Source organism: Capra hircus, chromosome 17, assembly GCF_001704415.2.
Source record: "Capra hircus breed San Clemente chromosome 17, ASM170441v1, whole genome shotgun sequence".
NCBI classification, from domain to species: Eukaryota; Metazoa; Chordata; class Mammalia; order Artiodactyla; family Bovidae; genus Capra; species Capra hircus.
In genome coordinates, this window is record NC_030824.1 from 1,482,700 (window position 1) to 1,496,500 (window position 13,801).

The window sequence follows — 13,801 nt, forward strand, 5'->3', positions numbered from 1 at the left end:
GCTGCTGTCAGCACAACCACTGCCTAATGGATACTGTTCTTGACAAATGCTGGGGCGGGGCGGGGGAGCTTATGATTAATAATCAGTGATGATAAGAACAGAGAGTTCTCAGGCAAAGACTGTTTTTGGACTCTTGAGGACAAACTGTTTCAGGGAAGCAGCAAATAGGAATGGCTCCAATTCTCATACTCTGGGGGAGCAATTTATCTGTATTCAGATTCCTGGGCAGTGGTTGGTGGGGGAGAACAAAGTATCTCCCAGGTGGTCTGAGAACTGGATTTAAGTTGATATACAAACACCAAAGCAAAGGAGACACTGCTGTTCTTCCTTTTCCAATGCCTTTCACAAACTGTCTTATAACCTCATATCAATACTTGCAGAACTTATCCTTAACTTTAATGCTTCCATCTTGAGCAGGAGACAGTAAGGTATACAGGGAATAAAACCCTTGCCCCCCTCTATTATACCCTATGCAATATGGCTGTTTCTCTTCACATTTGAGGGGTTCCTAAAATCTTTTTAAAGTTAGAATCAAAAAATAATAAAACATGAAGTAAAGGAACAGACATGGCCCATAATTAGTGACTTTTTCAATAATAATTAGGTTATCACACAGCAACTAAGCAAATATTTATTGACTGCTTATTTGGCAACAGCCTGGTCTCATTTAAATTTCTCCTTTCTACTAAAGCTTTACCTATGTAGTTAACATGTCTGGGCAAGAGTTCCCTTGCTTTCAAGGAGCTGTTACCTGTAAAGAGGACTAATGCAATGCACACAAAAAAGTACTTTATAAGCTACTGTATATAAAGATACATAAAAGATGCACACAAAAAAGTAAAAAAAACTTAAAAAAGGTTAATTTCTGCCTAAGGTTAAGAGATTCATGGAGAAGACAGCATCTGAGTTGGATATTGAGGAAATGGCAGTTTTGACAGATGAAGAAGCAGAGGAAGGTACTCCAGGATAGAGAAGAGAGCATGAGCCAAAGTGCAGAGATGGTAAAGAAACAGGCGTTTTGGAAAATGGCAAGTACCGTAGTTCACTTCGCCAGAGTTTGCACTGAGGGTTTGGTGAAAACTCAGGTCTCCGAATTTCCAGTAACAGCGCTGGTGGCAGTGCTTGCTCAGTCATTGTCTCTTTCAAAACAAGGACAACACTCCTCAAATTTGAAAACAAAAACGTCCAGCTTCCGAGTTCCTGTCACACCCTGGTAGTTTCTTCCAGGTCCCAGATCCAGTTCTTGAAATTCTGGAAATCTGGAGCCCGTGCGGTGATTACACTGAAAGACATCGGTTCCAGCGAGTGCAGAACGCTGTAGTGAAACCCTTTCAACCTCCTATTCTGGACAGTTCATGTTTTGTCACAGAATTTCAAGCTTTGAGTTCCAGTTGGTTTTCTCCTCCTTTCTCCTGAGGAAAGCATCTTATCACCACAGTCTCAAGATTCTTTTGAGGTACATCCAGATTTAATTACAAAAGAGCTAAAAGACCAACACATTTGTCTCCAAAACAGTCATTTCTCTGGAATTGAGATCATTTGTCTCTGCCCTCCAGGTAAACGGAACAGTCAATTGATTTTTTCCAGACATTTATAAGAAATAGCAGAACCGGCTAACACCTAACAGACAAACACTTAGGTGTGTTTGCATTGGCTTACTTAGAGCTGTACCACGGTAAGCACCACTCCACAAAACGAAAATGTTTGAAATCCAAGTGTTCAAACATTTCTATAGTGTTTGCTGGACAATGGCCTGGAATCTGATAAAAAGCAGCTGACGATTAACAAAGAAGCAAAAACTGGCATTTTGGCCATCTTACTAACACACTTGCAAGCAAAGAGAATACAAAGCAGGCGGGGAGGAAAGTTAAGGTTTGAAACACTCCCAAACTACTGACTTTGAGGTTCAGAAAAAGTTCTAACCAAACTTTTCAGAGAATGTCAATTTCAATTAATAAAACCAAACATCTTCAGGAATTCCATGTGAGACAGCTTGCTAAAAACCCACCTGCACCATTAATTAGCTGGACTTGGCAGCACCATTTAAAAATAAGCCTGCTCACTACCAACCACACGGAGCTAAGAATATAAAACAAGAGCAAGTAACGGATGGCAACCATGGTCATGGAAAATAATCAGTGAAAGAGTCAGAAAGGTAGTCAGGCACCAGAAAATAAAAAAGTTGTTGGGCCAAAGATTGAATAGGCTTCTTGACATTAGAGAACACATCCACTCCTAGTTTCAGCTGCTTTATACTGGGTGTTACTGTACCATAAGCATCAGCCGCCCTTCAGGCAACCCACAGTGAAAGGACTCAGAACAGAAGCCAAGCAGTGGAGTGTTGTTACCCCGAATATCCACTATGCATAGAACAGCTCACATATCCCAGGGATTCAACAGGGGCTTCAGCTTGGTTGTGACGGGTCCCAAATGACATCTAAGCCTCAGTTTCCTCCTTGTGGCAAAGGAACTGTGGTTCTTAACTCTTCCGGGTCACAGCCCCCTCTGAAAACTTGCTGGCGATGGATTCTCATTTCCCTAAATTGCATATTCCCACTAACTTCTGCACACAATTTCAGGGAGTTTGGGGATCTCCATCTCCAATCCAATGTTTCCAGGTTCAATATCCAAGGACTGGGGATTTCTAAGTTTTCTTACAACTCCAAAAAAAAAAAAAAAAAGCCAACCATAACGAACAATAATCATTCCTTTCATCCACCGACGCTTTATGGTTTACAAAGCGCTTTCAATCCCACAAACGTTGATAGAGGAGGAAACTGAGGCGCAGACAAATTACTGAGTGACTTGCCTAAGGTCACTCGGCCAGCTGGTGGCGAGGCCCGGAAGCAAACACAGCTCTTCCGACTCCGGAGCTCGCTTCTCCACCCCGGAGCTGCCGCCAGAGCTCCCGCCCCTCACTAAGGCGGCATAAGGAGGAAAAGGCAAAGTAGAAAGCCCACCACCAACCATCCCCCGGCTCCCTCCTGCCCCCCCAACTGGGTCCTTGCAGGCCCCGAAGGGTGGCGCCAGGCCTCCAGGCCGGCCCCGGCCACCCCAGCTTCCCCGGCCGCGCCAAATCCCGCCGCCGCCGCCTCCCCGGGAGCGGGGCGGAGCAGCTGCCCGCCGCCGCCAACCACCCGGACGACTCCTCGTCGAATCGCAAACGCATAGGCCGCCGCCCGAGTTCTGCGTACGAGAAGAAAGACGCGGCGCGAGCGCCAACGGCCACCGGGCGCGCGCCGCGGCGGCCGGGCCTGCGCCCCAAGAGCTGGATGCCAGAGCAGGAGAAAGAGCCGCCAACCGATCGCTCGATCGACCGCGCGCCCGCTCCTTCGCCCTACCAGACCGGGAAGGGGGGGAGGGCGCGCCAGGGCTTCTTTGAGTTAGGGGCCTGACTCCCCGGCGACGAGACAAGATGGCTCCTCCGGTCCGCGCTGCAGCTGCCGTCCCGGCTGCGTCGCTCGGCCCGCCCCCGGTACTGTTTCTTTAAATGGCGGAGAGGGTCAAGAAAGCAGGAAGAGAGGCCCGCGCACTCACGTGACAGGGGCGGGCCCGGCAACAAAATCCGGTCACGTGGAGACACGCTACCCACCAATCAGGAGGCGTCGCATCAGGGCGGGGGCGGGAGGAGCTGCGGCTCTGTGATTGGCGGAATGCGCCGCGGAGGCCTCGGGGACTTGGGGCGTCGGGGAGTGCGCGAGGCGGCCCGGGTTGTGTGCACTGGCGGAGACAAAGAGGTGGCGGTGGCGGCAGTGGCGGAGCAGCGTTAGACGCCGAATTTTGTAGTGCTGAGTCCTGTCACCATCTCATCTAGCGCGGCGCGAGGGCGGCTGGTCTCGCGGCGGCGGCGGCGGACGCGGAGGTGGCGGCAGCACATGGTTCCAAGAGCGCCCTGCGGTTATTGGGTTCCAATTCCGTGGGGAGGGACAAAGGCAGCTGTGAGCGCCGGGCAACGCCCGGTCGGGTGGTGCTCTCGCCACTGCCCTCGATCCGGGCCTTGAAAACTGGGACTAACTTGTCTCCGTGAGGAGGAGACCACGGGACCGAGGCCCAGGGAGGGCCTGAGAGGCTGAGGCCGCTGTCTGAGGGAAAGGGGGAGGGGCGCGGCCCGCCTGAGTTGATTGGGTGGGTCAATTCTGTGGCGACGTAGTGGGCCACTGTGAGGTAATTTGACTCACTACCCTGAGGAAATTGGGGCGCACAGCAAGCTAGGTTTGATCTGGGCTTTGAAAACGGAAATCGGTCTTCAGCGCTTAGGAAATCTTTCAGTTGGTAGGTGGTGAAGCCGGAACTAACGCCATATGCACTTGAGCAACATCGTGATCGCCACTCTGGGGCTTATTTAAGGATCCTGGGATCATTGATGGCGAAGACATGCGTGGCTATCCAGCTTTATGACTGAAGTTGCTAGACTTCCGGATTGGTAAGTTTCCGGATTGGTGAATCTCCTCATAGGAAATTTAGAGAAACAACAACAAACAACTCGGAAGAACGTGAAGATGGAGCAGTAATTAAATCGCCAACTCCAGTATCAGCTACTCTAGGACGAACCACGTTCCACTCAGTGAATTATCGCAAATTCATGCTAATGTTCCTTAAGACTACAGATTTATGACAGTTTATTCCAAAGTATTACATCGTAGTCATTGAGAGGATAAAAAAATTTAAGGAAGAAATCAGTTTTTGTTTTAGACGTCTTTTCGAATATATTTTAGGTGGATAACTAGGTAATTTTGTTAACTGAGGAGCACAGATTCACCAACTCTTTACTGGAAGGAGTCCTGAAAAATCTATTCCATTGTAAGCTTGTATTTCCCAATTAGTGGTTAAAGAACTGGAGAGACATCGCCGCACTCATGGCTTTCACGAATTACAGCAGTCTGAATCGAGCTCAGCTAACCTTTGAATATCTACACACGAATTCGTAAGTATTCTGTAGGTGCCTCTGAGGTCACTGATAACTCATTGCTCGATATTCATATGGAAGTCTTTTTCCCAGGAAGTCTCGCATTTTTACTTTTTGGGATGTGTCACTGGAGGAGTCTTGAGCTCTGTATGGAAGAACTGAGATCAGTGAAATGTTTGTTGCTAATCCAGAAGAATATGATCTTCCTTTACTGGATCAAAATTTATTTGATAGAAGGCAAACTAATTCCTTGGAGTCTGTGTATTGAGTTTCATTCAAGTGTTTGATAGGAATCCAACAAGTACTCTTCTTGGATCGCCAAAAATTGGACTATTCTATTCAACTTCTTGTCTTTGGTGTCAACAGCCAATACAGTTGGGTAATAACAAGTCTTTTTTTTTCTAAGAAGGAAAAAAGAATGAAGACATTTAAATAACAACTTGTAAGAAGAAGTTAGTTTTCCCCCTAGAAAACAGTTTGCTTTATTTTTCTGGGAAATTTGTCCTCATCCAATATAGTTTTTAATATTAAGCAGGAAGTGATAACTTGATTAAATCCATGATTTAAATAGCCTTTCCCCCAAAGTTTCACAAATCATTAAATAAATGCTGTGTCCATAGTTCTTTGAGTTTGTGAAGAGATTGCCATCACTCCACTGATCTGGACTATTTCAAGGTTAATCCTTACTCCCACTTTCTTGGAGTTGATGCAATGAGGGCATCCTTGTTTAGTCTTTTAGTACATTGATTTGGCATTTTTGAGATGAAGGTAAGTTTCTCATTATAGTACTGGAGAAGTGGTGAGCAGCTTAATGAATGGTCCAGAGATCAGAAGAACCACCTTCAGGATTGAGAGTATAGACTCTAGTTTTCAAGTAATGGTACAGTAACTTTAGTTGTCAAGTAATAGTACAATAATACAACAACCATTTACAAAAGAGAACCACGTACTTGTGATAATGTCTGTAATTTTTTGTTTTGCTGTTTTAACTATGAAGGAAATAAAATTTTGCTGAGTAGTGAATTGCCAAATGAGAGCCTGGTTTTGTTTAGGAAGGTTCTTACTGAACTAGAGTATTAGAGTAGGGATTGTAGAGGTCACCTAGGTGTAGTTTCATGTTGCAGCCTGATGAATCTGAAATCCTACTAGATAAGGCCTCCGATCAAAAGTTATACCCATCTTGCTTGTAGCATAGCCATGAGCAGAACCTTTAGTATCCTTGTTTGTATTTGAGCTGCCACATTAAGAACAAGCAGTTGAAGGCCACTTAGATGTTCACAGGTTGTGTTTGATAAATTGAGTTCTGAGTTTTGGAGTGAGGGGCAAATTGGGAGTGACAGACTATGTGATGATCTTGGAAGACCATTGAAGGAGACTTTTGATTCTGGGTTCTTGTTTTAGCTTACCCAAAGATTGTACTTGATAATAAAATGATAGTGAAAAGTGAAAGTGTTAATGGTTTGTAGCCTACCAGGCTCTTCTGTCGTTGGAATTCTCCAGGCAAGAATACTGGAGTGGGTAGTAGCCATTCCCTTTTCTGGGGATGTTCCTAACCCAGGGATGGAACCTGGGTCTCCTGCATTGTAGGCAGATTCTTCACCATTTCTGAGCCATACCATCTGAGCTACCAGGGACTGTGGCTTCTGCCAGTCACATTTAAACATGGTCAAAAATCATCTTTTTAGCAATCCTACTAGAGTAAGGATTATTCCTGTTTTGCATTTGAGAGGACTGAAGTTCAAAGATTATTACATGCCAGAGGTTACACAGCTTCAAGGCACCAAGGCACCGCTTCAAAGCGGTAAGATTTATCTGGCCACATAATTAGTGCTTTTAACAATTAGGCAACACCAGCTGTAGTCAGTTTTACCTTTAAAGAGTTGTTTCCTTGTATATATGCCAGAAGGTTTACTTTCCATTTTGAAAGTCTTCAATCTTGGATTGGGTTTCCCTTGTGGTAATGAATCCGCCTTCAATTTGGGGAGACCTGGGTTTGATCCCTGGGTTGTGAAGATCCCCTGGAGAAGAGAAAGTCTACCCCCTCCCTACCCACTCCCTGGGTTGTGAAGATCCCCTGGAGAAGAGAAAGTCTACCCCCTCCCTACCCACTCCAGTATTCTGGCTCGGAGATAAATTTTAGTTTATCTCAGTGAACCTCTTAAATTGAGAATTCTGGGGTATTTCATTTCTGTTGCTATTTTATGGCTTATTGAAAATAGAACAGAGCAAAGGGAAAGAATTGAACCTCAGTTAAGTCTCTTGTTTGAAATTGGAGAATTTTCTGGGAATTTGACTTACTGTGTTGAACTGGAACCACTTGCTTGCATAAATGTTTTTGAGAGTTGGATGTATCATTTTGGAAGCGCTGGAATTTATTATCTGGATCAGACCTTAGAAATTGTTTGTTTTGAATGTATCCAGTTCTACCAGAAGAAAATATGAAGCCCAGAACACCTAGATAAGTTTTTGGTCTGTAACCAGTTTCAAGACCTTTATTGTGACCTGACTGGAAGTTCATTTCTAGAGGAAACAAAATTTAAAATTTTCAGAAAATATGACTTGTTAATGGTAGTGATGGTAGATGTGTCCACTGGGTTAAGTGGTATGGTGTTAACCTTCAGAGAAGGGAGGGTTTTCCTTCTCCCTTTTTATAATTAAAAAAACACAAGACCATTTTAGGGTGTCTGATATCTATAAATTGCCATGGTGTATATTGTGAAAGAAATGACTCCTTAGCACCCATTTAGCAGAATCCAGGATAGAAGGGTGGAAGTCAGCGTGATGCAGTAAAAACAGCATGGGCTTGGGAGCCAGCCAGGCTTCTGTCTGCTTCCTGGCTGTGCTCGTGGGTAGGTCTACTTATCTGAGCCTCAGTTTCATCATTTACAAAACAGGACTAATCTGACAATGTTTATGAGGATTGTATGCAATAAGTTTATAAGATAATTAGATTGCACATAGTTCATAGTAAATATCAAATAGATAGTGACAGTTATTTGTTCTAGTTATAATACTAGGTTACATAAACCGAAAGTTGGTCAGTGTGATAGCAGCTTGATGTTTGCTAGGCAGATTAATTTTTAATAAATTCTGGAGCATCTGTTGAAGATAATAAACACCTGATTGGAATTGTTTTGGTATTGTTCTACATTAGCTTGATTATTATATCAGCATTAGGATTTGAGGCAGGTCTGGGAAATTCTAACATGGAAGTCTTAGGTGAATTTCTTTTAACTGCAAATTGGTGATACGAGATGATTGAAATTAGGATATTTGAATAAAAATAGCTTATGCTTTTACTGCTGTTTGGTGTGGTAGGTTTTGTGACTGCTGCTGAAAAGTCCATGAGCAGTCTAGGTGCCAGATTCAAGATGGAGTAATAGTGGTACCTTCTTCCTTTGGCAGAAGGTACATATCTTAAGTCATTCTGTTTGCAGTATTGCTAAGTGGTTGGATTGAGCAGGATGCTTATGTGTAAGATGCCTGCTGTGTATGTCTACTGTCGGCATATTTAAAAGCTTATTGTCTCGGCCATTTGATATATTAGAGTTGTTTTATTGATATCGGAAGTGAAGGTAGAGGAAGCTTTCAACTTTACATTTCTTGTGATTTATAATCCTGTTGAACTATGGGTTCACACTAAATATATTAAAGCCTTTGAATGTAAAATGGTTGCCCTGGAATTTTTCAGCTTTATTTTCTAGCAGTTAAGGCAATTAACTCTGGACTGCATATCTAAGAACTCAGTAGAATCTATCACTGTGTGATGGGGTTATAAATATTCTCTTGCTTTAAATTCAGACTGAATATAAACAGACCGTTTTCCTTACATAATGAGTAGATTTACACTTGAATTTGTCATTGGAAATGCTGAGAGGCAAAGCTATTTTGATTGTGGCACAGTTGGTATAAAAGCCACAATCAGTTGAGAGTGAGAGTTCGTTAAAAATCTTTGTCTTTTTCCAGATGGTTGATCTTTCTTGGATTACATGTAAAGAATCTTTAGGTCTGTGAAGAAAAGGATCTCTTTTGATCCTTATATAAATAACTCTAAACTGCTCGCTAGCAATGAGTGCATCTCTTTGAATATTACTTGAAAAAAAGGGAAGGTCTTTTATAGTTGTTATTTTTTTTTGTTATGATTTGATTTGAGAGATATTTTGAACTTTAGCACTTATTAGTAGGATCGTTTGGAGAAGATTCTGAGTGTCTCTGACCTCAGCAACAGTTGTTGCAAAAGGCCCCTTTTATGATGTGTCAGTGCCCATCATAAAAGCACCGCTTAGCTACACTTAAGACTCTTCCCTGGTGGTTCAGACGGTAAAGCGTCTGTCTACAATGTGAGAGACCTGGGTTCGATCCCTGGGTTGGGAAGATTCCCTGGAGAAGGAAATGGCAACCCACTCCAGTCCTCTTGCCTTGAAAACCCCATGGATGGAGGAGCTTGGTGCAGGCTCCTGTCCATGGGGTCGCAAAGAGTCGTCGCGACTGAGTGACTTCACTTCATTTCACTTAGCTACGTTTAAAGATACATTGAAATCCGTTTTGTGGAACAGCATTGATACTGTGTGGAACAACAAAGACATTTGGAATGTTTTTAGATTCTAAATATACAAAGCAGTTTTCTAATTGTGTAGAAAACAGTGAAAACTTAGCCAGAAGTGCTTTGTCCTTCCCTTTTTGAGATCTTACTGGATTCTGAATGCCTTTAATTTTCATGCGAAGTGCCAAAAAATAGGTTTTGTGAGAAGCCATTGCTATATCTGTTTTTTTTTTTTTTTTTCTTTGCCTGGATGGCAGAAGTATCAGAATTAGTTTTCCAGATTATTCATATTCACCAGTGTCACTACCATAGGCCAGATACTTCATTCTTCCTTTATTTCTACACACAAATTGTAGTTTCAGATTGTATTCTCGTGTCCTCCACCCCTACCCTAGGAGCTTATTTCTGAGATTGCTTGAATTCAAGGAAATGAGAAGTATTGCAGTGGAATTTGTTATTTTACATTTTAACCTTCAGAAATTTTTTAAATGTACAGAAAACTAATTCACTTCATAAGTTACTTAGTCACTACAAAGACAGGAAAATGATTAGTTGAAAGCTTTAGAGCAAATACTAGTTTTTATTATTAACTTGTATTACTTTCAGCAAATCAGTTTATTTAATCTTCCAGCTCATTTCTCCCAATTTAATACATGGAGTAATATGCAGAAAATTTTTTGTTTCTTCAGTAGATAATTTGAAGAATTTAGGGTGATAATTTTGGAGACAATTTTTTGAATAATTAAAGATATGGATTTTTATGCAGGTTTTTTTCCTTGCTAAAATTTTTTTATTTCATGTAAAATAATTAAGAATTAGAGGAATTTGAGGTCTTTTCAGGGAAATTGGAGATTAAATTTCTACTTTTTGTTAAAGCATGGTTCTTCATTTGGATCAGCAACAGATATATTCACTGTTCTCATGGGAAAAAGTTCTTCCTAAAATTCCAAGGACTAGTAGTTTTGATTTAAAAAATTGCATTTATAAAAATTTGAAGATTTATTTGAGGAAAAAACTGTTCCTGGACAGTTGAGTTTTGGGTATTTATTTTATAAACAAGTGTTTTACAATTTGTTTTGAACAATACAGTAAGTACTCACAAATCCTAGATGCTGGCTATTTAATATTGGTATATTCTAAATATATATAGAAATTTTCACTTTATTGACTGAAACTTTGTATACAAAAAAATTAACTGGAATAATATGTTCTTTTTTACATTATGATAGTAATATATTATGTGGATTAATGCTTACAAAATAAGAGTTTCATTATTTCCCTGGCAGTCCAGTGGTTAAGACTGCTCTTCCATTGGAGAGGGCACGGGTCTGATCCTTGTCAGGGAACTAAGATCCATGTTTGCACCACAGGGCCAGAAAAAAAAAAATTTCTAGGTGGTTCTAGGTTAATGCATCTAGTTTTATATCTAATGAGGACTATTATGGGAAATAGCACAAATTAAAGGTGTAAATAGAGGAAAACATGCATAAATACCATCTTTATTGTGCTGTGAATATGGTAATTGGGAATTTATCCTACCTAAATTTTGAGCAGCCTCCTAGAGGAGAAGATGACCATTGGCTATCCTTCTGGAAGGGACTGACTTGAGCAAGGATCCTAGGAGACTACACCAAACCTTTTTCTTCTTAGGAAGGGGTTGTTCAAGAGTATTATGGATTCCTTTATGTGGAGAAAGTTTTGGTTTTGGCCAAAATCAGGGAGCATCAAAAACTGGATTATTTTCTCCTTTCTCCCCACCTTCAAGTGGAGCATTTTTGCATATAAATTGCACAAGACTGAATGGTTTTTCACCAGTAAATCATCACAAAAGGTATTGGTAAAGCTAAATGGTAATGAGTTCTCCATTGAGTGTTCTTGGAGATATGCAGAAACTGACAGCCGGTAAAGGCAATGATAAATAAAATATAGATATTTTTCCAGGTAGAATATGAATAGTGAAAAACATTGCTTTAGCACCAGTACATCTGAGCTCTAGAAAGACTTGAATTGTGGAGAAGTTTAAAACTTGAATAGTGTAAATTGATGCAAGTAGCAATTTTAGTTTTTTCTCCAAAAAACCGTTTAAATATTTTATAACCTTAACATTTTATTAGGAACTATAGCTTACTTCATAATTTCTTTTGCTGATTCTTAATATTTATCATTTCAGAACCACTCATGAGTTCTTGTTTGGTGCTCTTGCTGAACTAGTTGATAATGCAAGGTATGTAGTCTTCAGGTGTGCAGTCTGTTCTTGAAAACTGTTTGGGTTTTTGTGATCTCTGAAGACTTGGGAGGAAGGCAGTTCTTTTGCATATGTGACTCACTCCTAGGAGGCATCTTACCCAAAAAAGCACTTTAAATAGCACATTGGTTGATAATCCATTCATTTCTATGTTGCAGACTAAAAATAGTGAACTTACAACCTCCGAAGCTACCTTCCCTGTGTATTAGAACAAGATGATTGTTGTGAAACACAGGGAATTAAGATAAAAACTTAGGGATCTAATTACTAGGACAAACTGTGTTTTAGTTTGTGCTACCAGGACAGTAAACCATCTAATGTCTTTAAAATTATTTCAGAGTTCTGTGTCTTCCCAAAATGTCCAGTCAGCCCTCTGTATCTGCAGGTTCTGCATCTGTGGATTCAAGGAACCACAGATTGAAAGTATTGGGAAAGTTCCAGAAGGTTCCAAAGGCAAAACTTGAGTTTGCTGTTTGCTTGCAACTATTTACATAGCATTTACATAGTGTTAGTTATCATAAGTAACATAGAGATGATTTGGAGTAAACAGGAGGATGTGCATAGATTATATGCAAGTACTACACAATTTTATAGAAGGCAGTTGAGCATCTGCAGATACTGTGGTCCTTGGTGGTCTTAAAACCAGTCCCCTGCGGATACTAAGGAGTGAGGGTATTTTGTTGTCAGATGAGACTAGTTGATCAGAGCATCTTCCATTGTTAACAACTGTGCTTGGAAGAAATCCTTCTTCAGCACAGTGTTATAATGAGTTCTTAGTGATACAAGCCTCTAAATGTTACTGTGCAAGACTGAGAAGAAGTTTGGGTTGGTTCAGGGATAGTGAAGTCCCTAATCAAAAACCTGCCTGTAATTATATCACAGATTTCTGAATGCAAATGTAAAATTCAGACATGGTGTTTATTGACTGATATGACTAATGAAGAAGAAGATAAGAGTTGACAAAAGTACTTTCTAAACAGATCTCCAGTTAATGACGTAATGGTAATTGTGTCTACCTATGTCTATACTGTAGATCTATACCGTTATACTTTTATTGTTATTATTTACTAGTTAACAACTTGTTTAACCTGAAAAGTCCCATTTTCAGTGTTTTTCAATTGTTTCAATCCTGGTTGACTCATAATTTTTATATTTAAAAATGTTGTAGCTTGATGGAACTGTGTTTGAATTTGCCACTTGTTTAGTGATTACTGCAGTGGGTTTTGGCAGGCTGCTTTTTTATATATTATATGGTGAACTGGAGATTGCCTGGGAGTGTATGTTCCTGCTCAGACACATACTTTGCCAATCTCTTCTATTTTTGAAATGTTTTTTTATGTTTTGGGGAATAAGTACCTGTAGAGTTGTATGGATTTGAGTGGATTTTGCGTTTAAAAGCAGTGAAACTCAGCGCCTCATTTTCTTTGCCTGCAGTTGGCAGAATTGGGCTAGATGACTTTCAAGCCTTTATGGAAGACTTCACTGATGACTGAGCCTTCATTTCAGCTGATAACTGAAGCCTAATGGGGTGCCCCAAACTTCTTTCAGGTTTAGGGAGGATAAAATTACGGGCTCATGAGTCAGTGTACTGACTGTAGTGTGTATACTATAAGACCTGATTTTCTTAGGCTTTGTGGCAGAGTATTATTTTCCTTTTTTTCTCAAATCTTGGTAAGGAAGAACAGTGGATGAGATATTGGAACATTGTTTATGATTGCAGTCAAACGAGTGATTGGAGTCAATTAGTGTGTAAAGGAATGTTCTTATTTATCCTCTAGCTGTTTTCACTGTGAAATTTTTATTTAAAAAAGTGTATGCAGACCCTGTGTATCTTGTGGTGGTTTTAAATAATTCGAAGCTCCAGAGGTGTTTCACAGACATATAAGGAAAAGTGTGTTACCAAATGTAAAAGTATATCTTTAATGTATATAGAATTTCTTTTATGATTTCCTGAAAATAGATTCAAAATAGTATGTATCCCACTCAATACTGTGCATCTTGATGGTTATACTTCATATTCTCATTTGAATATTGATTTTTTCCCCAACTTTGCAGAGATGCTGATGCCACAAGAATTGATATTTATGCAGGTAAGACAGATACCAGT

The 13,801-nt window shown here is 40.7% G+C and overlaps 1 protein-coding gene and 1 long non-coding RNA gene across 17 annotated transcripts in view; one reads left to right on the top strand and one right to left on the bottom strand.

Moving 5' to 3' along the window:
* The window catches only part of LOC102169320, a 12,591-nt gene extending 9,123 nt beyond the window's left edge, over positions 1 to 3,468 (bottom strand). The window contains exon 1 of one of the 2 annotated variants that reach the window (XR_001919354.1): positions 1,037 to 3,466. This is a non-coding gene — a long non-coding RNA (uncharacterized LOC102169320). Of the gene's footprint in view, positions 1 to 1,036 lie in introns of both variants that reach the window. The other variant, XR_310645.3, reaches the window with a different exon arrangement.
* MORC2 (MORC family CW-type zinc finger 2) overlaps positions 3,679 to 13,801 on the top strand; it is a 43,049-nt gene continuing 32,926 nt past the window's right edge. For 6 of the 15 annotated variants that reach the window (XR_001919353.1, XM_018060968.1, XM_018060969.1 and 3 more), the window contains exons 1-3: positions 3,680 to 4,924; positions 11,620 to 11,673; positions 13,750 to 13,784. Coding sequence is in view for 10 of the 15 variants with exons in the window: in XM_018060968.1 (XP_017916457.1) it covers positions 4,857 to 4,924; positions 11,620 to 11,673; positions 13,750 to 13,784 (157 nt within the window). In the remaining 5 variants the exon portion in view is untranslated. Of the gene's footprint in view, positions 4,925 to 11,619; positions 11,674 to 13,749; positions 13,785 to 13,801 lie in introns of all 15 variants that reach the window. The other 9 variants (XR_001919352.1, XR_001919351.1, XM_018060964.1 and 6 more) reach the window with 4 other exon arrangements.